This window comes from Delphinus delphis, chromosome 3, assembly GCF_949987515.2.
Source record: "Delphinus delphis chromosome 3, mDelDel1.2, whole genome shotgun sequence".
NCBI classification, from domain to species: domain Eukaryota; kingdom Metazoa; phylum Chordata; class Mammalia; order Artiodactyla; family Delphinidae; genus Delphinus; species Delphinus delphis.
Window position 1 is genome coordinate 46,541,535 of NC_082685.1, and position 27,279 is coordinate 46,568,813.

Genomic DNA, 27,279 nt, shown 5'->3' on the forward strand with positions numbered 1-27,279 from the left:
AGGCCTTCCCTGTCCTGAGCTCTAAGGCTTGGGTGAGGGCCATCAGTTTCACCTTTGGGGCTGAAGTCCCTGGGGGTAGGCCTCTTCATTCTATGACTTGGGTCTGGGAGGTTATTGCATATCCCACCAGGCTTTTTCCCTCCCTCATAAAACTACTCTTCAGCGTTTGGGAGACGCTTGATTCCTAGGTCGGTGTGACTGGGATAGACTGTGTCTATTGTTTCTATACACTCATGTTCTAAGGGCCCTGTTTCTGTAGGTAGTAAGATGGCAGGATTTAATGTACGACAGGTTTGACAGGTTTTTTGTTTTGTCTTGTTTCTAGGCTGCGCTGCGCCCCAGTGAAAGTGCTGACTCCTAACCACTGGACCACCAGGGAACTCCCAGTGTATGACAGGTTTTCATAGTAACCACTAAGGTATCCAAAAGTGTAACCTGGACTTGAATTGACCTGTTCCCTTAGAGCTTACTAAATGCTTGAAACTGGTGTGGAGTTCGTAGGGTGATTTGCTGTCTGAACATTAACTTCTCAACCTCCTTTAGCGGGGTTGCAGTAGCTACTACTGCCCGTAGGCAAGGAGACCATCCTTTAGCTGTTTGATCTAATTGTTCAGATCTGTCCAGGGAAGTTTGTCCTCAGCCATTAACATTACCATCTTGTGCCCCCCGTCTAGGGGAATGCCAATCTCCAGTTTGTCTCCCATTAGGTGGATAGTAACTCCTAATTTATGTAAGATATCCCTTCCTATCAGGGATATAGGACATTTGGGAATGTGTAGGAAGGAATGGGTGACGTGTTTGTCCAATTTGCATTTTAATGGCTCTATGAATGCCCGTTCTTGGGCCTTCTCTGATACTCCCATAATTTTACAACTCTTATGACTGAGTGCCTGATCTGGTGTTCAGAACTGAGAAAGTGGCACCAGTGTTGACTAAGAATTCAACAGACTTTTCCCCAGTGTCCAGTCTCAGGCGGGGCTTCTCGGGGGTCAATTGGAGTGCTGGCTTAGGAGCCCCTGGCCCCATTATTCTTCATCTATTTGGACCATCTGCCTTCGAGGGTTGTGGCCGGGTTCTGCCATTTCCATCCACCTTGGGGGGCGCTGAGGGCATTGTGTCTTCTAGTGTCCCTCTTGTTTACATATGGCGCACTGATTGGGTACTAGTTTTCTTGACTTGCTATAACTTGGTGGAGGCTGGGGATCACTCACCAGGTCGAGAATCTCCGTGGGTAGTTAGTTCAAATTCCCATGCCGTCTGGTTGACACTGAAGGGCAACAACCAGTAGGTGGGCTTGCCTCCAGGCCTTTTTATCCTCTATATTTTGGTTTTTAAACACCCAGTAGGCAACCTCAACCAGGTGAGAAGTACACCTAGTGTCGGGGGCACTTTGGGCCAGTTGACAGGTTTCTTTTCTGCTGCCTAGATTCCCTTTAGGAGTGATCTGTCCAGTCGAATTCAACGGCCACTATTTTCAACTCAGCATTGGTGTCTTTTCGAGGGACCAAAAACAAACAAAAAAACCCTTTTATTTACTTAGAAGTATTTGTCTGTCTCATCCTTGACTTTTAAATTTAATTCTCCATATGTGCTTTTATTCCCCTCCTCCACCATGCCCAATCCCAAATTCCTTTTTTCATCTTTTGCAGTTTGCACTGTTTTAGTTATTTACTTCCCTAATCTAGATGTGGATATGTCTTTACATCTGTTATTAAAATAAGAGTCTTTGTTGGTGATGTCTGGGTCATGCTGTCATTGGTATTAAAAATGTTCTCGTTTTCATTATCTGAACTCTTAGAAAACATGGTCATATAGTCACACTGTTAGAAATTAAACTAGTACTATATCAGTACAAAGCACAACAGTTAATCCACAGACAAGGCCACAGACTAATTATTAAAGCTTATGATTGCAGTGCACTTAAATTGTACACTTAAAATTGTATCACTCCAGAGTGATGCAACAGTGGATAAACCATTTTTGTAAACTGCAAATCATGACTGCCAGCATCAACAGCCAAGGGAAAAAAAAAGCAATAGTAAAGACCAGGAAAGGCATAAAATCTTTGCCTTATCCACTTGAGAGGATAACAGTGTTGCTTACACCTTTACTTTTGGGACCACCTTATGGGTTTTGTACTTATTCTCCAACTTTCCCCAGCCATCCTCCCAAAGCAGGACTTTTGAAGTCCCTGGGAGGGATTTCCTGGGGCAGTTCCAGACAAAACTTTATGGTGGGTCATTCCACCTCAGTCTTCTTTCATTTCTCCTTTTTTCTATCTGTCAATCCCCCCTTCTCCTTCATTCTCCTTTGCCTCTGTCCTCAGTCTCTCACTCTCAGTCTCTCATTCTCCCCCCCTTTTGTCCTCTAGTCTCCACTCTCTGTTCTTATGCCTTAGGTCTTTTTGTCCCTTAGGCTTCCTTTCTCTTTTCCTCAGTTTCTCCTTTATTTTGTGTTTCAGTCTCCTCTTCCCTGTCTCAATTTTCTTTTTTTAAAAAAATAATTTTATTGAAGTAATATTGTGTTAGTTTGTACCTTACAGGAAAGCAGCAAAGTGATTCAGTTATGCATATATATATATACACACATACTCTTTTTCCTATTCTTTTCCATTATGGTTTATTAAAGGATATTGACTATAGTTCCCCGTGCTATACAGTAGGACCTTGTTGTTTATCCATCAGTTTTCCTTTTTTTCGTCAATCGTCCCCTGCGATTTATTACCATAATTGTAATTTCCCCTAGGAGGATTTCCTATAATAATTAGCATAAGTAACTGTTCATGCCCCTCTCTGCTGCCCAAGTTTTCCATCACTTTTGCCCCTCTCCCACACTGGAATCTCCTGGACCATTTAGCAGACCTTTTCAGTAGACTCTCCTACGAAAGGATTGCACCATTCCAAATTCCTCTTACACCAGTTACAGTCTTCCAGTAAAGTACTGCCCTACTGCAGTTCTTCCCCAATCCTGTAAAGTCTGCAGTAGCTTCTACCTTACGCATTTGTATAATTCTCCTTTTTGTCATCTTTTCCCCCTCCCCTCGCTGCCGCGGTGGTACAGCCCAGCCTCAGGTTCCGAATAAACTGAATTCCTCTGCTTGTACGGAACTGGCCGGCCTTTCAAGATGGCGGCTCCCACTGAGACACAGCGCTTGGGGGCGGCCATATTGCCTCCTGAACAAAGCCACTCAGGGTGTGGAGCGGCCAAAATGCCCGGTACGGAACAGCGAAGGCCCGGGAGCCTCGTGCTTTGCTCACCCAGACAGGAAGCGGGAGAGTTCGCCGCTATGAATGTGACATCCGTACTGGGATAAGCTGAGGCAGGCGTTTTGGGACCTGATAATCGAGCTGGGGGTCAGAAGGGGGATTTATGGGTTGAGACCTGAGGAAGACTGAAATTGTTATTGGGACGGCGGTCCATGAGGGTCAGTAATTGAAGGTCTATGGGGTCAGTGGTGGGGAGTCTCTAGTATGAGTGTTGGGTATGTATGTGGATCAGTCATAGGGAGAGCTGTGTTATTTGTGGGTCAGGAACGGCGGACCTGTGCGCTGATGGGGTATCCGTGTGGCCCGTGATTTGTGGACCTATATGGCCAGTGCTGTGATGGGAGTGGGGGTGGAGGTGCTCTTTGAGATTTCTGATTTCTGCACCTGGTGATTCAGTGATTTTTAGAGGTTATTAATGGGGCCCAGAGCTGATACAGGTTAGTCCCAGTTTACTGGGAAATGCCTCACTTTACAGTCTGTGTAGGTCAGAGGCTACTCTCAAGGTGAAGCCCCTCCTCAGATGTTTTTTTCAAGCCATCATCTCTTTCCATCATTCATATCATCACAGAAGAAAACATCCTTTGAATGTAAGACCAAACAAATCTAAAGGGACAGGATTATTACTGTCAATTCCGTCGAGCCAAAAACTACCAGGAACACCCTGTAGTTGAATAAGTTGGGTTTATTGCTCTTGCATCTAGTTAGGAACACGTACACAGTGGGGAGCGTTAAGGGTGTCTCGATAAGAGGGTGTTAGAAAACACTTGTTATAGGATTTGGCCTTGTGTTAGGTGATTTTGAGGAGGGTGTAGGGAACGGGCCTAGCTCTGAATTGGATGTTGTCAGGAAGTGGGGTAATTCAGTGAGTGGAAATTTTAATCTTATCTAGAGAGAAGAATGACTAGGTTGAAGCTAAAGGTGTGATAGGTAAAAAAGTAGCAATCCTTCATGTTAGTTGGGAGAGGGGGATGTTTGGTATTTTGTGAATTGGAGAATGTTGATGTTTTGTCTGTGTTCAGGTATGATTTAAGAGAGATGTTGTTTTTGTCTAGATCTGTCCTGGTCAGGGAGTGGCCTGTCTGATGTAAGTGTTTCTTGTAATTGTTCGTGTTAAATAGGAGAGTTATGAGTGCCAGGCCAGTTCTCAGATAGGAAGGGCTGCTTTTTCTCTTTCTCATGTAAGATTTGATTTCAGCCCTGCCTCTTCCTCAGTTTATTGCAGTCCTTCTACATTCTGTTCAACAAACATTTATTAAATGCCTGCTGTTTACTTGTTGCAGAGCTGGGCGTTCAGAGATGAGCATGACTGTTTGATTGTTTTCTTCCAGATTTATTTTGACAAAGCCTGGGATACCCTATATGAAACAGTCTTCCTATCATGAGAGGACTCACTTCCTCTAAATGAGTTCAGCCCATGTCTGCATGACCCATCCTGGGACTGAGAAGATTACCAGGTAACTATCTTGCTGCACTGTGGTATGTTCATGTTTAACAGTAGTTCCAACCTATAACTATATATTTTTTAATATAAAAACTGCACTATTAAAAATTAGCAATAAAAATTTAAACAGAAAACATCTTAAAATTAACAAAATCGACAGTTTTAATCCATGAATACTGACTTGGCAAGAGAATTTGCCAAGTTAGGGGAAAACATGAAAGAGCTCTTAGGATTTTACTGGCTGCTTCTGTTTAGGAAATATGGGAATGCATATTCCCTAAACAGAAGCAGTTTTCTACTTTGTCATTCCCATTCTTATTGCTAGGGATCTGCTCCATCTTCAGTTAAATCTTTACATATATATCCATGATTATTGTCTTATGGTAGTTCTGCATATAGAATAACAAATATAATTGTTGGTCCAAAGGGGAACAATAAGGTGTTAGTAAGTCAACAGAAAACATATCAGCATTCATCCAATTAAAAATACACCTTGTCCAAGTTCTATGTGATCATATTATAATCACAAGAGGGCTTCCTTCACATGGTGGTTCGGTAAGGACTCTTCCGTAGGACCAAATGACCTTCTTCTACAGGGTGGCCTGTTATCCACGTGACTTTTGGTGGTAGTGTTTCTAGACTGGTGAATGTCAGTTCTGGCTCCAGGAGGCTCCATTCTATCTCCTAGTCCTGATTCCTCAGACCTTTTCCCTTTTGGAAGAGAAGCAGAAGATGACCAAGTCTCAGGTGAGTTGCTTGCTTACTTTGTACTTGATTTCCATACAATGAAATAGAAAAGAGTGGAAAGTCAAAAATTAGGATTAGGGAAAATGTAGAGGGAACGAAAGATAAAGACTTGAAAAGAGTTACTATGTAATATGCAGATTATATATTTTGAAACCACTATTAAACTATAGTTCATATATATATATTTGTTATATATAAATTTCGAGAAGACACAGTGGAAAGTTAGAGAATATCATATGCATGATTTGCATTTTCATGTACCATTTGTTGAATAATCCACTTACTTGAAGTGGATGCTGCCTTGATTAAATTTCCATTTGTGATTAGGTCTCTTTTACTTTCCTGTTCTCTTGCTGTGTTTGACTCTTTTTGCTGAAGATAGATCTTTACATCATTTTTCTCAATAGGCATAATGTAGAACTGGGAATGTAGTTTTGTATGCTATGGTAAAAATGATGAGAATGATCAATTCAGATTGAACAGGAGCATGCTATTACAGGGTCCAGTGTCATTCGAGGATGTGGCTATAGATTTCACCCAGGAGGAGTGGCAGCAACTGGACCCTGCTCAGAGGACCCTGTACAGGGATGTAATGCTGGAGAACTACAGCCACCTGGTCTCAGTGGGTAAGGATGGCTTCCCAACATAACTCAGAGTTAGCCAATCCAGTGCCTCTCACTGGAATTTGATTGAGTTGGGTGGGTTCTTGACCTACTTGTGACTTTTTGCTCTCTTTCTTCTCTCCAGTGGAAGGTCATTACTGTTCTGAGGGCCAGCTGGACAACTTCATTGTAGGGCTCCTAAAACTGTATCTTTTCTTCTTTCTTCAGTGTAGTCAACTCAATTCCTCAATTTTTTTTTATCATAGGGTATCCAGTTTCCAAACCAGGTGTCATATCTAAGTTGGAACAAGGAGAAGAGCCATGGATTATGAAGAGAGACATATCAAATTGGATCTATCCAGGTGAAAATCTGGCAGATGGAAGACAAAGGAAGTGAAATATCAGTTTGTTTTTGTTTTTAATTGGTTGGCAACTAAGACTTACATTTCCACCCAGATTGATGACTCCTATTCCTTCTTGCTCCTGTGCTGTGCGTGTAGTAGGTATTCGACAACTAGTTAATTCAGTAGTAGTGAGCCATGTACAGAAGAGAAATTTCTTATTGATCCACTCAACAATCATATCTTTAGTACCTTTCTAAAAGAGTCAAAGACAATAGAAGGCAAATGCTTTTCAGGAACATAGGTTATACATAGAAAGACAAGACATCAAGATTTACAGCTATATAAAATTGCATGTCCAATATAGTTACTGCTTCAGGGGTTCAGTGAAAATTATAGACTAAAGAGATGTGGCATAATTTAAGAAGGCATTCTTCAAAGCATGAACCAGCTACTTTGAAGCATATCTGAAGTGTGGCTTAGGCAGAAGGAGGAAGGTGAGGGCAAGCTCTAGGAAAGGACATGTACAAATCCTTGGAGTTAGAAATCAACATGGCTTATCTGATAGAAATTTTCTAGGCTTACTTGACTTTAAATAAAAGATATTTATTGGGGAATAGTGGAATATAAAGTTGGTTACATATTGTGACTACAGCTATGTACCCTGAAATTTTCTGTTATTATTTTTTTTAAGCAGCTTTGAGATATAATTCATATGCCATACAGTTCACCCATTTAAAGTCAGCAGTGGTTTTTAGGATTTGTGCAACTGTCACCACAGTCTATTTTAAGACAGTTTTATCACCTCCAAAAGAAACCCTATACCCTTTAGCTATCACACCCCTTCTTCCCATCTCCCCAGCCCTAAGCAATCACTAATCTGCTTTCTGTCTGTATTGATTTGCCTCATTCTTGATATTTCATATAAATGTATTCATATAATATGTGGTCCTTTGTGACTGACTTCTTTCATAATGTTTTCAAGGTTCATCCACATTTTAGCATGTATCAGTACTTCATTCCTTTTTTGGCTGAATAATATTACATTGTATTGATATACTACATTTTGTTAATCCATTCATCAGTTGTTGGATATTTGGCTTGTTTCCACCTTTTAGCTACATGAATAATGCTACTATTAAAATTCATGTACAAGTTTTTGTATAGACATATCTTTTTTTTTCCTTTGGTGTGTACCTAGGAGTAGAATTGCTGGGTAATATAGCAACTGTATGTTGAACCAAAACGGTCCCTGAAGACTAATTAGGTTGAGCATTTTTTCATGTGCTTATTGGCCATTTATTTATGTTCTTTGGAGAAATGTCTATTCAGATCACTTGTCCTTTTTTTTTGAAGTATAGTTAACTTACAATATTATCTTAGTTTCAAGTGTACAACATAGTGATTCAACATTTTAATAGATTATACTCCATTTAAAGTTATTACAAAATAATGGCTATATTTTCCTGTGCTGTACAATATATCCTTGTTTATTTATTTTATACATAGTAGTTTGTATCTCTTAATCCCCTATCCCTATCTTGCCCCCCATCCATTTTTGAATTGAGTTATTTGTCTTTTATTATTGAATTATAAGAGCTCTTTATATAAAGTTCCTATATAGAACTTCCATGTAAAGTTTGTTATATAGATATAATTCTTTGTATAGAATTCTTATTTGATATAAATCTCTTATCAGATAAATGATTTGCACATACTTCCTCCCATGTTTTCTTTTTACTTTCTTGATTGTGTCATTGAAGCACACATTGAAGAGTTTTTAACTCTTTTTTTAAAATTTTTAAAAATTTTTGGCTGCATTGGGTCTTCATTGCTGAGCACGGGCTTTCTGTAGTTGTGGCGAGCGGGGGCTACTCTTGGTTGTGATGCGCAGGCTTCTCATTGTGGTGGCTTCTCTCCTTGCGGAGCACAGGCTCTAGGTGCCCAGGCTTCAGTAGTTGCAGCATGTGGGCTCAGTAGTTGTGGTGCATGGGCTTAGTTTCCCTGCGGCATGTGAGATCTTCCTGGACCAGAGATCGAACCCATGTCCCCTGCACTGGCAGGCAGATTCTTAACCACTGTGCAACCACGGAAGTCCCAAGAGTTTTTAATTTTGATGAAGTATAGTTTATCTATTTTTTTTTGTCGTTTGTGCTTTGGTGTCATATCCAAGAATCCATTACCAAATCCAGTGTCATGAAGATTTACCCCTATGTTTTTTTCCTGAGAGTTTTGTACTTTTAGCTCTCACATTTAGGTCTTTGATCTGATATTTTGAGTTAATTTTTGCATATGGTGTGGGGTAAGGGTCCAACTTCATTCTTTTGCCTGTGGTAATCCAGTTGTCCCAGCACCATTTATTGAAAAGACTCTCCTTTTCCCATTGAATGGTCTTGGTACCCTTGCCAAAAATCAGTTGGCCATAAATGAAAGGGTTTATTTCTGGACTGTCTATACTATTCTGTTGATCTATATATCTGTTCTAAAGCCAATATCACACTCTCTTGATTACTGTTGTTTGTGGTAAGTTTTGAAATTGGGAAGTATTCTTCCAACATTGTTTTTCTTTTTCAGCATTGTTTTGGCTCTTCTCGGTCCATATGAATTTTAGAATCAGAGTATCAGTTTCCACAAATAAACGTCTTCAGATTCTGAAAGGGATTGGTTGGATTTGTAGATCGATTTGAGGAGTATTGCCATGTTAACAGTATTAAGTCTTCTGATTCCTGGAACATGAAATGTTTTTCCATCTATTTAGATCCTCTTTAACTTCTTTCAGCAATGTTTTATAGTTTTCAGAGTATAAGTTGTGTACATCTTTGTTAAACATACTTCTTAGTATTTTATTCTATTTGATACTATTGTAAATGAAATTGTTTCATTAACTTTATTTTTGGATTGTCCATTGCAAGTGCATAGAAATGCAATTGATTTTTGAATATTGGTCTGGGATCCTGCAAACTCACAAAGTTTACTGGTTCTAATAGTTTTTAGCTAATTCTTTAGGATTTTCCATATAAATGAATTTGTCATCTGTAAATAGAGATCGTTTTAAATATCCCTTTACACATTGGATACTTTTTATTTCTTTTCTTGGTTAACTACCCTGGCTAGAACCTCTAGTACAATGTTGAATAGAATGGAGAGTGGACATCCTTGTCTTGTTCCTGATCTTATGGGAAAAATCCAGTCTTTTACCGTTAAGTTATGTTAGCTGTAGGTTGTCATGCCCTTTGCAGGTTGTGGAAGTTCCTTTCTATTCCTAGTTTGGTGAGTGTTTTTATCATGAAAATGTGTTGCATTTTGACAAATGTTCTTTCTGCATCTGTTGAAATGATCTATTTATGTGATGTGTTAATGAATTTTAATTAATAGATTTTTGGACAACAAACCAACCTTATATTTCTGGATAAGTTCCACTTGGTGATGGTGTATAATTCTTTTTATATGCTGCTGGATTTGGCTTAGTAGTTGTATTGGGGGTCTGCAAGACCACCTTCAGTTCTGCTGATTTGCTAGAAGGACTCACAGACTGAGAAAAACTGATACATTCATGGTTATGGTATATTACAGTGATAGAATTTACCAGTCTAGATATGGACATTTCTTTGTGGGAAGATTTTTATTTATTAAGTTTCTTTCCTTGATGTGGATCTATGTAGATTATTTACTTTTTCTTGAGTCAGTTTTGGTAGGTTGTTTTTTTTCCCAAGGAATTTTTCCAGTTCATCTAAATTGTCATATTTATTGGTATAAATGTTTTTCATAATATTCCCTTTTTGTTCTTTTATGTCTATAGGATCTCTAGAGATGTTCTGTCTTTCATTCCTGACACTGATACTTTGTTTTCTTCTTTCCTCATCACTAGCTAAAACATAACAATTTCATTAATTTTTTTCAAATAATCAGGTTTTGATTTCATTTATTTTTCTTGTTTGTCTATCTTCTATTGATTTCCACTCTGCTCTTTATTGTTTCCTGTCTTCTATTTATTTTAGGTTTAATTTGCTCTTTTTCTAGCTTCTTAAGGTAGAAGCTTAGATCATTAATTTGAAACCTTTATTGTTTTCTAGTATGAACATTTAAATATAGATAGTCCTTACTTTGTATGGTAGTGAGGGGCCATAAAAATTACCATGGAAGCCAGAACTTTGCCAAGTAATTTTTATAATCGACGGGAAAAATTGTAATTGATTTTGACCTTTAAACATTTTTCGTCAAAACATTAAAAGTTATCTTGGGGACTTCCCTGGTGGTCTAGTGGTTAAGACTTTGCCTTCCAATGCAGGGGGTACAGGTTCGATCCCTGGTTGGGGAGCTAAGATCCCACATGCCTTGTGGCCAAAAAACCAAAACATAAAACAGAAGCAGTATTATAACAAATTCAGTAAAGACTTAAAAAAAAAATGGTCCACATCAAAAAAAAAAAAAATTGAAAAAAAATGCTATCTTGCTGTTGGTTATAACTGTTTATAGAGATGAAAATGTAGTAAAACTAATACTTATTTACTACCCTGCAATTTAAAACATTGGAAGCATTGAAAATGTCTTTTATTTCTTTTAAAAAACTCTATGTAGAGTGGTTTGAACAGTGCTTGCCTTCTTATAATTGTATAACTTATGATAAGGAGTTAACATGTTCTCTGTGCCTTAGTGAATTGTCATATTACTTTCTAAGGTTGGGTCAGCTTCCAACATTTTCTCCTTTGTGCTTTCAGTGTTGTGAAATATGTCAAAGGTAATGTGAAAATTTAGGCATCACTTTCTTTGAAATATTTTTATCCTTTCCATCACAACCCAGAAATTTATGTTGATAAGTTTGCCTTCACTAAGTTCCTCTGGCTGCATATCTAAAGTCTCATAAATAGTGGCAATGCCAACATGGTCAGCTATTTTCTAATCACATCCAGTGTTGTTATGTGTTGTTTCTTTGCTGCATTTACATCTTTGTTGGTCAGTTCCCTCTTTCAGTTACGCATTTTTGGATGATTAGGGTAATTTGGATAATGTCACGTGGGTTTATCAATGGGACCCAAGGAAGAAACAAACTACACACTTTGCTGTCTGTATATATATTGGACAACAGATGTGAAGTTAATAGTCACCAACAGACTTTGAAAGAAGTGAAATGATTGGGTACTGATCATGATGTGTATCTGTTATTTATTTAGTGATTTATGGACTGAAGAGCTAGCAGTGAAGTTTGTACTGTATGCTGTTAGACATACTGTGGTCATTAAAGTGTGAACTATGTTGTTGGCAGACTGGTGTTATTTAACTAAACTGTGGTAACTAAATTTCGTGCTTGTTGAAATCTTGCAAAATGAGGATTACCTGCATATAATTTGTCCTCTAAGCATGAAGCTGTGTCCCACAATTTTTGATATTTTGTGTTTTCATCTTCATTCAATTCAAGTTATTGTCTAATTTCTCTTTGGACTTTTTGACACATAGTTTATTTACAGATATGTTATTTAATTCCCAAATATTTGGGGAGATTTCTGATATTTCTTTTTGTTATTTATTTCTAATTTAGTTCCATTATGGTTGGAAAATATACTCTGTATGATTTCCATCCTTATAAAATTATTGCAGCTTGTTTTGAAGCCCAGTATATAGTCTATTCTGATGTTTGATTAATGTGTTCTTGAAATGAATGTGTGTTCTGTTGTTGGATGGGGTATCTGTAGATGTCAGTTAAGTCAAGTTCATTGATATTTACTGATTTTCTTTGCTTTTTTTTTTTAAATATATTTTTAAAATATGACTTGAATTTTATTTATTTGTTAATTATTATTTTTTAAAATTTATTTTTGGCTGCGCTGGGTCTTTGTTGCTCCGCACAGGCTTTCTCTAGTTGTTGTGAGTGAGGGCTACTCTTTGTTGCGGTGGGTGGATTTCTCACTGTGGTGGCTTCTCTTGTCGAGGAGCATGGGCTCTAGGCGCACGGGCTTCAGTAGTTGCAGCACGTAGGCTCAGTACTTGTGGCTCGCGGGCTCTAGAGCACAGGCTCAGTAGTTGTGGTGCATGGACTTAGTCGCTCCGCGGCATGTGGGATCTTCCCAGACCAGGGCTCAAACCCGTGTCCCCTCCATTGGCAGGTGGATTCTTAACCACTGTGCCACCAGGGAAGTCCTTAATAGACCATTTTCATTCCCCTGTTTATTTTTTAGTTGGTAGTTGTGTGTGTGTGTGTGTGTGTGTGTGATGTTGCTATAGGGATTACAATATATTTATTTTCTTATAACCCACCTTATGTTGATACTGCTTTTTTTTCTCTCACAAATTATAGAAACTTGCACTAGCATAGCTCCATTTTCTGCCCTCCTGAACCACCTTGTGCTGTTTTGTTCTTTTAGTCATGTATGTTACGTTTGTATTTGTCGTAACTTTGACAGTATAGTGTTACTGTTTTTGCTTTAAAAAGTCTTTTGAAGAAATTAGAAGGAAATATTTTTAAAATTATACATATTTAAATCCTTTATATTTACCCAAATAGTTTAAAATTTTTCTGTTGTCTTGTAGATTTGAGTTATCATCTGGTATTATTTGTTCAGCAGGAAAAACTTTCTTTAGTATTTCTTATAGATCAGTTCTGTTGGTAACTTTTTTTGTTTATCTGGAAATGTTTTCATTTTCCCATTATTAAAGTTTCACTGAATGTAGAATTCTTGGTTGACAGGTTGCTTTCTTTTAGTATTTTGACTGTGTGTCATTCCAGTATTTCCTGACCTCAGTTTTTGTGTGTGTGTGTGTGTGTGTGTGTTGAAAATTCAGCCAACAGTACTGTTATTCTTTGATACATGATGTGTCATTTTTTTCCTGCTGCTTTGAACATTTTTCTTTTTGCCTTTATTTTTCAGCAGTTTAATTCTGATTTGGCTGGTTGTATTGCTATCCTTCCTGTGGTCTGTTGAGCTTCTTCTATGTGCAAACTAATGTTTTCCACCGAATTTGGTAATTTTAAAGACATTTCTCCAGATTTCTTTTGGCTCTCCCCCCCACCCCTTTCTAAACTCCAATTACACGTATACTGGAATGCCTAACTGCTCCACAGATCTTGAGATTCTATTTTTTAAATAATTTTTCTTTTTGTTCTTTGGGCTGAATAATTTCTAGTGATATTTCTTCAAGTTTACTGATTCTGATTTTGCCTTCTGCTATCTCAAATCCACTAATGAGCCCATCTGGTGAAACCTTCATTTCAACTTTAGAATTTTCATTTGGTTCTTTTATTTTTTAATTTACATAAAATAAATGTTACTCTTTCTTTACATTTTGAAAAAGGCATAGAGTAAGTTAATTGCCACCACAATCATGATACAGAAAAGTTCCATTACTCTCAAAAATTCTTCTTCCTGCCTCTTATAGTCAAACTGGTTCTTTTATATTCTTCTTTCCTCTTTTGAAATTGTCAGTTTATTCACTTGTTCCTTAGAATATTTTCCCTTAGTTTTTTGAATATGTTTATAATAGCTTCTTTAAAGTCTTTGCTAAATTCAACATTTGCACCCATTTGGAGTCAGTTTCTATTGACTGATTTTGTTCCTTAGTGTAGGTCACATTTTTTTCCTTATATGTGTAGTAATTTTTGGTTGAAAACTCTACATTGTAGACAGTACGTTATAGCGTCTTTGGATCCTTTTGTTCCTTCTGAGAGTTTTTGTTTTAGAGGCACTTGCTTGGGCTTAAACTGTGACATCTTTCTGTCCTGTGGAGTGTCATCACTAATATCTCTGCTTAGTTTTGTTTGTTTGATTAAGCCTGGCTATAGATGTGAACTAATGATTTGGACAGGTTTATTAGACACCTAAAGCCAGTATGACTTTTACTCTTTGCCACCTGGATTGTGCATGTCTCAGAACACTTTAAAAGCATAGGAAATCTGCAAGTTTCCCCAGCCTTTCAATCACTGCTGGGCTCACTAGGGTCTCTTTTCACAAATATTTTAGCAGTCAGGTAGGAATGTATGGCAAGTTCATTATCTCAACCTTTCTATGATTCTTTTACGTACAAATTCTCCTTGTTAAATTCCTAGCTGCTCTACTATCAGCATAAAACTGTATCCTGTGGATTTGTCTTATCTCTCAATGCCCCATAAACTAGGGGTGCAAGACAGGAAAACCTTAGGAAAGAATGCCACAAACTCCCCATTCTTATCTTACCTAATGAAGTAGAAGTTTTTGACAAGTAAACACTTTTCACCTTGTGGCCTGCGTTTGGTAGTTTTCCAGTGCCCTGAATTGGTTGTTTTTAAAATTATTTTATTCAGTTTTATACTTGTTTTCTGAGGAGGGGAAGTCCATGACTACCTCATGCCACCATTATCAGAAGTATTATCTTTAGTTACTCACTCAATAAATTTACATGTTTTGTTGTGTTTTAAATGGGCTGTTGCCCGCCCAGTTCTCTGTCTTCATGGACCATCCTGGATCATCCATTTGTTTCACCTCTTCTGTCCTCTACTCAATCTTTGTATCTGTTTGATTTTATCTCTACAATTTTATTCTTTCAGACAGGGAGACTAGACTTGACACACATCAATTGGATACACTTGGAGATGTTTACTTTCATAAGGACATACTGGAAAGTGTCACAAGGGATCATTCATTGTACTCCATTTTAAAGGTCTGGCAAGGCGACCAGCTGGAGAGAGATCAGGAAAATCAAGACAGACTTCTCAGGCAAGTCACAATCATCAACAACAAAACAGTTATTGAAGAGTCACACTATACATATAATGCATTTGGAAAAATATTTCATAACTGCACAGACCTAGATACTTCAAGACAAAGACTGTATAAGTGTGATTCATTTGAAAAGAGCTTGGAACCTACTGTAAACCTATTCAGTTGTAATAGGGGTTATGCAAGAAAAAACACAGATGAGAATTTTGGATGTGGGAGAACACCTAGTTCTTCCTATTCTAAGCATGAAAAAATTCATAATAGAGTGAAACACTGTGCAGGTAGTCAGTATGGAAAAATCATCAGCGATAAACAATCTCTTATTCAATATGTGAATGTTGAAACTGGGAAGAAGATCTGTGTATGTATTGAATGTGGAAAATCTTTTCTCAAGAAGTCACAGCTCATTATACATCAAAGAATTCATACTGGAGAGAAACCTTATGGTTGTAGTGCTTGTGGGAAAGCCTTCAGTGAGAAATCACATCTCATCGTACATCAGAGGACACATACCGGGGAGAAACCTTATGAATGTTCTGAATGTGGAAAAGCCTTCTCTCAAAAATCATCCCTCATTATCCATCAGAGAGTTCATTCTGGTGAAAAACCATATGAATGTAGTGACTGTGGGAAAGCCTTCTCCCAGAAATCACCCCTCATTATACATCAGAGAATACATACTGGTGAAAAGCCATATAAATGTAATCAGTGTAGGAAGGCCTTCTCCCAGAAGTCACAACTGATTATACATCATAGAGCTCATACTGGAGAGAAGCCCTATGAGTGTACTGAATGTGGAAAAGCCTTCTGTGAGAAGTCCCACCTCATCATACATAAAAGGATTCACACAGGGGAGAAACCCTACAAATGTGCTCAGTGTGAGGAAGCCTTCAGCAGAAAGTCAGAACTCATTATACATCAGATAATTCATACCGGGGAGAAACCTTATGAATGTACTGCATGTGGGAAGACCTTCTCCCGGAAGTCACAGCTCATTATACATCAGAGAACGCATACTGGAGAAAAGCCCTATAAATGCAGTGAATGTGGAAAAGCCTTCTGTCAGCAGTCACATCTCATTGGACATCAGAGGATTCACACAGGAGAAAAACCTTATGTTTGTACTGAATGTGGGAAAGCTTTCTCTCAAAAGTCTCACCTCCCAGGACATCAGCGGATTCATACAGGAGAGAAACCTTTTATATGTGTTGAATGTGGAAAAGCCTTTTCCCAGAAGTCAGACCTTGTTGTACATCAGAGAATTCATACTGGGGAGAAACCTTATCAATGTGCTGTATGTGGAAAAGCCTTCATCCAGAAATCACAACTCACTGTACATCAGAGAATTCATATAGTGGTGAAATCATAAGAATGGACTAAGCATAGAAAAGCCTTCAGTATCTGTTCAAGCCTTAATAAGTACAACAAAACTCACAGATTTAATGTGTTTCTAGGCATCTTTGTTGGTACTATTTTACAAATGGAATCCTATTTCTAATGTAATTAATTTTTTTATCAAAGATAACACAAGAGAAAAAAGTTTTGTTTATATAAATTTTCACTTTGGCATGTTAAACTTTTAAGATTTGGAACTGAATGATTAGCATAACAGAACAAATTACATATAGTCTATTTTGAAGTTACATGTTCCTGATTATACTACATAATAAGTTAGGCATGTGGTAATATTGTTAATGTTAGCCTCTCGTAATTGCGGCCATGCAGTAATTCCCCAAAGAGGACATGAAGAAAGCATGAGTCAAAAAGTGCCAAGACCTAGAAACTGCACTAAGGGGAGGGGACTTGACCATCAGACCCTAAAAGTATATGTAAAATTCTTCTTATACAATGATGGAAAGATGGGTTGAAAAGGTTCAATAAATGTGGTCTTTTTGTGTTTTTTAATTTTGATAATATAAGTTGATTTGTGTCTGTGGATGGACCCAGGACCTTGGAATTGACACTGCTTGCTCATTTCTCCCTTTTACCCCACCCTTCTAGGAGCTTGGTGTGGTGGAAAGACATTGGTTCTAAAGTCAGATGGCCATGAGTTTTAACCCTTGTTCCCTTATTAATAGATTGTGTGACATCTATGAAGACCTTTTTAACCCTCAGTGTCTGTTTGCTCATCTGTATGTGAAATCCTGGCAGACAGCACATGTTTTTTTTTTTAGTTACTTCTGATATACATTTTAAAGTAATAACTAGAATTATGACTTATAACATTATACCAGAACATATAAGATTTTTAGAAATTTCATGTAATGTCTGAAACATTTATATTAACATATTTACATACAAATAACCCAAAGAAAGTTTAATATTAGTTGTTTTTTTTTTGTTTTTTTATACTGCAGGTTCTTATTAGACATCAATTTTATACACATCAGTGTATACATGTCAATCCCAATCGCCCAATGCAGCACACCACCATCCCCACCCCACCACGGTTTTCCGCCCTTGGTTTCCATACATTTGTTCTCTAAATCTGCAGACAGCACATTCTTAGCTAATATTTGTCCTGTTTATCCCTCTCTCTTCTCTTGAAATAGGCTACTAATTCCAGTGTGCACACATTTAAATTTGATTTGCATTTAAGACACACTGCTTCTGATCTCAGATTTCCTGTCCTCTCCTTTGTCCATTTCACTGCCTTTGTGTCTGGTGATATAATTCATGCTATGTTAAAGAGACCTCAATTACTTTTCATTTATTTTATTTTGCAAACATATACAAATTGTGATATATCTATATCTGTATCTAGTTCATTCTAATATATATATGGAAATACTAAGGGACAAGAATAGGCAAGTCACTCATTAAGAACAAATGTTAGAGAATTGATCAGACTAAGGTTTCCCACAAAGCTGTAGTAATGTAGGCAATACAGTATTGACACAAGAGTGACAAAAATAGATGAATGAAATGAGAGCCTGAAAATGAAAAAATTATATATGAGTAACTTTATGACAAAAGTGGTATTGTAATCAGAAGGGGAAAAATTATCTTTTTAATAAATTGTTCTGGGTCAATTAATCTAAATATAAATAGGAAATGCAAAATGACAAAGTTTCCAGGTAGTTATATAGGAGACTTTTCATAGCCTTAGGATAGGGAAAAATGTTTAACACTGTGCATGAAGAAAAGATTGATAAAATGGCTTATATTAATATTAAAATTTCTTCTGTGTTAAAAGAAGTGATTAGTTTGGAATAAACTTGGATGTATCTAGCAAAATTACAGATGCAATTTCTAAACATTTTTAGGAATCTTCTAAAGATATGTTGGAGAAATATTAAGAGATGCATGCTTGGGATTTCCTTGGCAGCCCAGTGGTTAAGACTTCGCCTTCCAATGCAGGGGTGCAGCTTCGATCCTTGGTTGGGGAGCTAAGATCTCACATGTCTCAGGGCCAAAAAACCCAAAACATAAAACAGAAGCAATATTGTAACAAATTCAATAAAGACTTTAAAAATAGTCCACATCAAAAAAAATCTTAAAAAAAAAGAGGTGCATACTTATGTTTATTCATCATAGTACTATTCACAGCAGAAAAAAGATGGTAAACAGCCTGAATGATTATTGATAGAAAATGTTTAAATATAGTGTATCTGCACACTGGGGACTGTGCAACTCTAAAAAGGAATGAGATATGTCTTTTTATACTCTCCATTCATGTTCTTAAATAAAACAAGGCACAGAGAATTACAGTACACTGTCTTCTAAGAAAGACAGGTAGTGGTGGGAACAAGTGGACATATTTTCTTATATATAAGTACAGATGCTGAAAGGAAAGACCCAAATATTAATTAAAATGTTTTGTTCTAAGGTGACTGAACATGGTGGAAAGGATAGTGATATCCCTTAGACCTCTCATGAATGTAACTTGGTTTTGTATAATTGACTTTGAAACCATGTAAATAGTATAAATAGTAACAAAACAAAGTCAAAATGAAGTGACACCTAAAAATTTAGCAAAATGAAACTAAACATGTATAGCATTGGTGGTTAACCATACCGAGAACTAATTTCAAGTAACTTTAAACTGTTTGTCTGTTTTTCCTGGTGGGATATATCATAAGGATAAAGGAATGGCAAAGAAGGTTTTTTTCAGTAAGTGTTCTGTTACTCATAATACTGGTATTGATAATAATATTGGATACATATACAGAGAGAAGAAAAAAAATGAAGGAATGGATCAAATAAATACAGTAGTCCCCCCTTATCTATCTGCGGTTTCGCTTTCTGTGTTTTCAGTTACCTGTTGTCAACCTCCATCTAAAAATATTAAATGGAAAATTCTGTAAATACTTCGTAAATTGCACATCATACTGAGTAGTGTGAAGAAGTCTTTTACTGTCCCACTCCCTGGGACATAAATCATCCCTTTGTCCAGTGTATCCTGTCTGTGAAGTCACTTAGTAGTAATTTCGTTTATCAGATCAACTGTCATGGTATCACAGTGCTTGTGTTCAAGTAACGCTTATTTTACTTAGTAATGGCAATGAAGCACAATAGTAGTGATGCTGGCAATTAAGATATGCCAAAGAGAGGCTGTGAAATGTTTTCTTAAAGTGAAAAGGTAAAAGTTTTTGACTTAGTAAGGAAAGAAAAAAATTGTATGCTGAGATTGCTAAGACCTATGGTAAGAACAAATCTGTGAAATTATGAAGATGGAAAAATAATTCATGCTGGTTTTGCTGTCACACCTCAGACTTCAAAAGTTATGGCCACAGTGCATGATAAGTGCTTAAGTTAAGATGGAAAAGGCATTAAATTTGTACAAGAAGATATTTTGAGAGAGAGGCCACATTCAGATAACTTTTATTACAGTATATTGTTATAATTGTTTAATTTTTATTTATTGTCTCTTATTGTGCCTAATTTGTAAATTAAACTTTATCATAGGATGTATGTATAGGAAAAAACATAGCTCAATTTCAGGCATCCACTGCAGGTCTTGAAACATCCCCTGTGGTCAAGGGAGAACTACTGTAGTTATGAATGTCTTTAGGAACCAAAGATTTCAGGTGTATGATAAAAAATTACATACCAAAGATGTTAAGTAAAAACCTTATAATCCTAAATTTGTTTTTCTCCCTAGAGTTATTGAGATATAGTTGACATAGCATTATGTAAGTTTAAGGTGTACAAAGTGATAATTTGATACATGCAATATATATTTATAATGTGACATTTACCACAATATGGTTAGTCAACACCTTCATCACCTCACATAGTTATCATTTTATTTTTGTGGTGAGATCATTTAAGATTTACCCTCAGCAACTTTCAAGTATATGATACAGTATTGTTAGCTGTAGTCACCATACTATACATTATATCCCCAGAATTTATTTATTATATAACTGGAAGTGTGTACCATTTGACCAGCATCTCATCTTCCCTGGCCCTCAGCCCCTGGCAGCCACCAAACTACTCTCAATTTCTATGAGTTTAGCATTTCCATATTTTATATATGTGGGGTCATTGAGTATTTATATTTCTCTATCTGACTTTACTTACCATAATGCCCTCAGGGTCCATCCATGTTGTCACAAACGGCAGGATTTCCTTTTTTTCCCCAGTTTAGTTGAGATATAACTGACATATAACAAACATTGTATAAGTTTAAGGTATACAGCATAATGATATGCATATATTGTGAAATGATTGCCACTGTAAATTTAGCTAACATCCATCACTTCATATAGCTACAGGTTTTTTTCCTGTGCTAAGAACTTTCAAGATTTACTCTGTTAGCAACTTGCAAACATATGATGCAGTATTGTTAACTATAGCCACCGTGCTGTACAGGAATTCCTTCATTTTTTATAGCTGAATTTTATATATGACTATATATATATATATATATATATATATATAGTCATATGTAGTTTTTAAAAATAAATTTATTTATTTATTTTTGGCTGCATTGGGTCTTGGTGGCTGTGCACGGGCTTTCTCTAGTTGCGGTGAGCAGGGGCTACTCTTTGTTGTGGTGCAGGGGCTTCCTTGTTGCAGTGGCTTTTCTTGTTGCGGTGGCTTCTCGTGTAGCACAGGCTCTAGGCACACGGGCTCAGTACTCGTGGCTTGTGGGCTCTAGAGCGCAGGCTCAATAGTTGTGGCGCATGGGCTTAGTTGCTCCGCGGCATGTGGGATCTTCCTGGCCCAGGGCTTGAACCCGTGTCCCCTGCATTGGCAGGCAGATTCACCACTGTGCCACCAGGGAAGTCCTGTCATGTAGTTATAAAAATGACTATTGTGATTAATGCTGCAGTGAACATGGGGGTGTAGGTATCTCTTCAAGTAGTGATTTCACTTCCTTTTGATATATATGCCCACAAGCAGGACTTTTTTAGAAACCTCCATATGTTTTCCATAATAGCTGTGCTGATTTACATTCATACCAGTAGTGTATAGGGTTCCCCTTTCTCTGCATCGTTGCCAACATGTTATCTGTCTTTTTGATAATAGCCATTCTAACAGGTATGAGGTTAGAATGGTTTTGATTTGCTCTTTTCTGATGATTAGTGATGTTGAGCACCTTTTCATATACCTGTTGACCATTTGGATGTCTTCTTTGGAAAAATGCCTATTCAATTTCTCTGCCCATTTTATAATCAGATTGTTTCTTTGCTATTGAGTTGTATGAGTTCCTTATATATTTTGGATATTAACTTCTTACCAGATCAATGATTTGCAAGTATTTTCCCCCCTTCCATAGGTTGTCTTTTCATTTTGTTGATTATTTCCTTTTCAGAAGCCTTTTAATTAATTAATTTAGATTTATAATTATTTTTAAAATTTTTTATACATCTTTATTGGAGTATAACTGCTTCACAATGCTGTGTTAGTTTCTGTTGTACAACAAAGTGAATCAACCACATGCATACATATATGCCCATATCCCCTCCCTCTTGAGCCTCCCTCCCACCCTCCCTATCCTACCCCTCTAGGTCATCACAGAGCACCGAACTGATCCCTGTGCTATGCTGTTGCTTCCCACTAGCTATCTATTTTACATTTGGTAGTGTATATATGTCAGTGCTACTCTCACTTAACGCCAGCTTCCCCTCCCCTGCCACCCATGTCCTCAAGTCCATTCTCTATGTCTGCGTCTTTATTCCTGCCCTGCCATTAGGTTCATTAGTACCATTTTTATTTTAGGTTCCATATATATGCATTAGCATACGGTATTAGTTTTTCTCTTTCTGACTTACTTCACTCTGTATGACATATACAATGGAATATTACTCAGCCATAAAAAGAAACGAAATTGAGTTACTTGTAGTCAGAAGCTTTTTAGTTTGATGTAGTTCCACTTGTTTATTTTGTTTTTATTTCCTCTGCTCTCGGTGTCATATCCAAAAAAAATCATTGCCAAGACCAATGTCAAGGAGCTTTTCCCCTGTTTTCTTCTAGGAGTTATATGGTTTCAGGTAAATTTAGTCTTTAATCCATTTTGAGATAACTTTTGTGAGTAGTGTAAGGTAGGGGTCCAGTTTCATTCTTCTGAATGTGGATACCCAGTTTTCCCAGCACCATTTAATGAAGAGATTATCCCTTCTCCATTGTGTGTTCTTGATGAAGATTAGCTGACTGTATGTGTATGGGTTTATGTCTGTGCTTTCTATTCTGTTCTGCTAGTTTATGTGTCTTTTTATGGCAGTACCATTCTGTTGATTACTATAGATTTGTAATATAATTTGACATCAGGAAATGTGTTGCCTCCAGCTTTGTTCTTCTTTTTCAGTATTGCTTTGGCTATTCAGTGTCTTTGTGGTTCCTGATGAATTCTAGGATTGTTTTTTCTATGTCTGTGAAAAATGCCAATGGAATTTTAATAGTGGGTGCATTGAAACTACAGATTGTTTTGCTACTATAGACATTTTAACAATATTAAATCTTCCAAGCTATGAACACAGATATCTTTTCATTTATTTGTGTCCTCTTCAGTTTTTTAAATTGGTATCGTAGAGTTTTCAGTTTACAGTTTGAGTTTATAGCTAAGTATTTTATTGTTTTTGATGCTGTTGTAAATGGGATTTCTTTTTTTGGCCATGCTGTGTGGTTTGCAGGATCTTAGTTCCCTGACCAGGGATCGAACCCAGGCCCTCAGCAGTGAAAGCACTAAGTTCTAACCACTGGACTGCCAGGGAATTCCCTGGGATTGTTTTCTTACTTTCTCTTTCCAATAGTTCATTGTTTGTATATAGATGAATAACTGATTTTTGCATATTGATTTTGTATCCTTCAGCTTTTCTGAATTTATTATTTTAACAAGTTTTTTGGTAAAGTCTCTAGTTTTCTGTACAAGCATACTTTGCTTTATCATGCTTCACTTTATTATGTTTTGCAGATGTGTTTTTTACAAGCCAAAGGTTTGTGGCAAGCCTGTGTTGAGCAAATCTATTGGTGCCATTTTTTCAACAGTATTTGCTCACTTTTTGTCTCTGTGTCACATTTTGGTAATTCTTGCAGAATTAGAAGTGGAGCCTGAAGATGTGACTGAGGTGCTACAATCTCATGATAAAACTGTAACGGATGAGGAGTTGCTTCTTATGAATGAGCAAAAAAAGTGGTTTCTTGAGATGGAATCTACTTCTGGTGAAGATGTTGTGAAGATTGTTGAAATGACAACAAAGGATTTAGAGTATTACTTAAACTTAGTTGATAAAGCAGCGGCAGGGTTTGAGAGGATTAACTGCAACTTTGAAAGAAGTTCTGTGGGTAAAATGCTATCAAACATTGCATGCTACAGAGAAATCATACGTGAAGGAAGAGTCAATTAATGTGGTAAACTTCACTGTTGTCTTATTTTAAGAAATTGCCACAGTCACCCCGACCTCCAGCAGCCGCCACTGATCAGTCAGCAGCCATCAACATTGAGGCAAGACTCTCCATCAACAAAAAGTAAGACTCGCTGAAAGCTCAGATGGTGGTTAGCATTATTTAGCAATAAGTTATTTATAAATTAAAGTATTACATGCTTTTAGATATAATGCTATTACATACTTAATAGACTACAGTATATATATATTTTTTACATCTTTATTGGAGTATAATTGCTTTACAATGGTGTGCTAGTTTCTGCTTTATAATAAAGTGAATCAGTTATACATATACATATGTTCCCATATCTCTTCCCTCTTGTGTCTCGCTCCCTCCCGCCCTCCCTATCCCACCCCTCTAGGTGGTCACAAAGCACCAAGCTGATCTCCCTGTGCTATGCGGCTGCTTCCCACTAGCTATCTATTTTACGTTTGGTGGTGTATATATGTCCATGCCACTCTCTCGCTTTGTCACAGCTTACCCTTCCCCCTCCCCATATCCTCAAGTCCATTCTCTAGTAGGTCTGAGTCTTTATTCCTGTCTTACCCCTAGGTTCTTCATGACATTTTATTTCCTTAAATTCCATATATATATGTGTTAGCATACGGTATTTGTCTTTCTTTTTCTGACTTATTTCACTCTGTATGACAGACTCTCTGTCCATCCACCTCATTACAAATAGCTCAATTTCGTTTCTTTTTATGGCTGAGTAATATTCCATTGTATATACGTGCCACATCTTCTTTATCCATTCATCCGATGATGGGCACTTAGGTTGTTTCCATCTCCGGGCTATTGTAAATAGAGCTGCAATTAACATTTTGGTACATGACTCTATTTTGAGCATAGCTTTTATATGTACTAGGAAACCAAAACATTTGTGCAACTCACTTTATTGCGCTCTTCACTTTATTGCAGTGGCCTGGAACTTTACCCTCAATATGTCTGAGGTATGCCTGTATATAAGGTCATGTCATCTGCGAACAGAGACACTTTTTACTTTTCAATTTGGATGGCTGTTTTCTTTTTTTTTGACTAATTGCTCTGGCTAGTACTTCTAGTACTATGTTCAGTAGAAGTGTCAAGAGTGGGCACATATTTGTGAGCTTTTCAGTTTTGCTTCTGTTATTGATTTCTTGTTTCATACCACTGTGGTCAGAAAAGACACTTGATATGGTTTCACTCTTCATAAATATGCTATGACTTGTTTTGTGATCTATCTTATGATTTATCCTGGAGGATGTCCTGTGTGCCATTGGGAAGAATGTGTATTCCTTTGCTGTTGAATGAAATGTTGTGTATGTGTCCATTTGATTTAAAATGTAGTTCAAGTTCCTTTGTTGATTTTCTGCCTGGATGATCTATCCATTGTTGAAAGTGGGGTATTGAAGTCCTCTACTATTACTGTAGTTTTATTTCTCTCTTCAGACCTGTTAGTATTTGCCTAATATTTAGGTAGTCCAATGTTGGGTGTATATATATTTATAATATTGTATTATCTTGATTAATTGACCCTTTTATCATTATATAATGAACTTTTTTGTCTCTGTTTCAGTTTTTAACTTATAGTATATTTTGTCTAATATAAGTATAGCTATGCTTGATCTCTTTTGGTTTCCATTTGCTTGGAATATCTTTTCCCATTCTGTAACTTTGAACCTATACATGTTCCTAAAGCTGAAGTGAGTCTCTTGTAGGCAGCATATTATTGGGTCTTGTTTTGTTGTTGTTTTTTTAATCTATTCAGCCACTGTATGCCTTTTGACTGGATAATTTAATCAATTTAAAGTAATTGTTGATCAGCAAAGATTTATTGATGCCATCTTATTGTTTCCTGACTGTCTTGTATTTCTATTTTTCTTTTTTTCCTCTCTTGCTGTCTTCCTTTGTTAATTGATGATTTTCCTTAGAGGTGTTCTTTGATTCCCCTCTCTTTATCTTTTGTGTATCTACAATAGGTTTTTGCTGTGATTATCATGAGGCTCACATAAAATATCTTATTCTATTGTAAGCTGATGATAACCTGGTTGCATACAAAACTACCCTTTACTCCCCCTCATTTTATGTTTTTAATGTAACAGTTTATGTTTTTTTACTTGTATATCCATTAACAAATTATTTTGGCTACAGTTATTTTTAATACTTTTATCTTTTTTAACCTTTCTACTGGAGTTAAGTGGTTAATACACCATTGTATGATAGTATTAGAATATTCCGAATTTGACTATGTACTTACCTTTACAATTGTGTTTTATATTTTCATGTTACTAGCTAGTATTTCAGCTTAAAGAATTCCTTTTGGCATTTCTTGTAAAGCTGGTATAGTGGTGATGAACCTCCTCAGTTTTTGCTGTCTGGGAAAGTATCTCTCCTTCATTTCTGAAAGGCAGCTTTGACAGGTGGCTCTTGTTTAGGACCTTGATCCAGTTTGAGGTAATTTTATATATGGTGTTAGATAAGGTACAAATTCATCCTTTTGCATGTGGCTATCCAGTTTTCCCAATGCTATTTATTGAAAAAGACTGTTCTTTCCCCTTTTAATGGTCTTGGCATCTTTGTTGAGATCATTTGACCATATATGCAAGGGTTTATTTCTGTCCTCTCTGTTCTATTACGTTGGTTTATATGTCTTTTCTTATGCCAATACCACACTCTTTTGATTACAGTAGCTTTGTAATAAGTTTTGAAATCAGGATGTGTTAGACTTACAACATTGTTTTTCCTTTGAAGATTGTTTTGGTTATACAGTGTTTCCTGAGGTTACATATAAATTTTAGGATGGATTTTTCTATTTTGGCAAAAAGCATTATTGGAGTTTTGATGGAAATTACATTGAATCTGTAGACCACTTTGGATATTTACATCTTAACAGTATTAAATCTTCCAGTCCATGAATATGAGATTTCTTTCCGTTTGTGTGTTTCTCTAATTTCTTTCAGCAGTGTTTTGTAGTTTTCCATGTACAAGTCTTTTGTCTCCTTGATTAACTTTAGTCCCGTGTATTTTATTCTTTTTCTTGCTACTATAAATGAAATTGTTTTCTTAATTTTATTCCTGTTTTCATACGTAAATGTTGTGCAGTCCCTCAAACTGTTCAATTATCTGTGTATTTTATGCCCTCATAAGATCATGGAAATTCTCTATATTCAGATGTTCTATTCATACAATTCAAATCAAAATAAAATTCCCGTAACTATCCTTGTACCTTTAAATATCTAGAATCCTGAGCTTGGTGGTAAGAACATAACCTCACGTCTTCATAAAACCCATCGAGAGAGAAGACTTACAATCCTTCTGGGAAAACACTCTTTCCCAACCCCAAAATAATCTCAGATAGGCAGTAGAACACAGTGACCTTCT

General features: G+C 36.7%; 2 protein-coding genes across 2 annotated transcripts in view; both read left to right on the plus strand.

Annotated features, from left to right (window-relative positions):
* The first annotated feature begins 3,202 nt into the window (after nt 1-3,202).
* The window catches only part of LOC132423139 (zinc finger protein 300), a 120,890-nt gene continuing 96,813 nt past the window's right edge, over nt 3,203-27,279 (plus strand). The window contains exons 1-4 of the mRNA XM_060008510.2: nt 3,203-3,215; nt 4,595-4,720; nt 6,323-6,418; nt 23,569-24,000. The gene's annotated coding sequence lies outside the window, so the exon portion shown is untranslated. The remainder of the gene's footprint in view (nt 3,216-4,594; nt 4,721-6,322; nt 6,419-23,568; nt 24,001-27,279) is intronic.
* ZNF300 (zinc finger protein 300) lies at nt 4,612-17,173 on the plus strand. The gene is given in 6 exon segments (XM_060008503.2): nt 4,612-4,720; nt 5,304-5,454; nt 5,954-6,080; nt 6,323-6,418; nt 14,913-16,366; nt 16,368-17,173. Coding segments are annotated over 5 exon segments (1,764 nt in total). The 5' UTR covers nt 4,612-4,720; nt 5,304-5,439; the 3' UTR covers nt 16,440-17,173.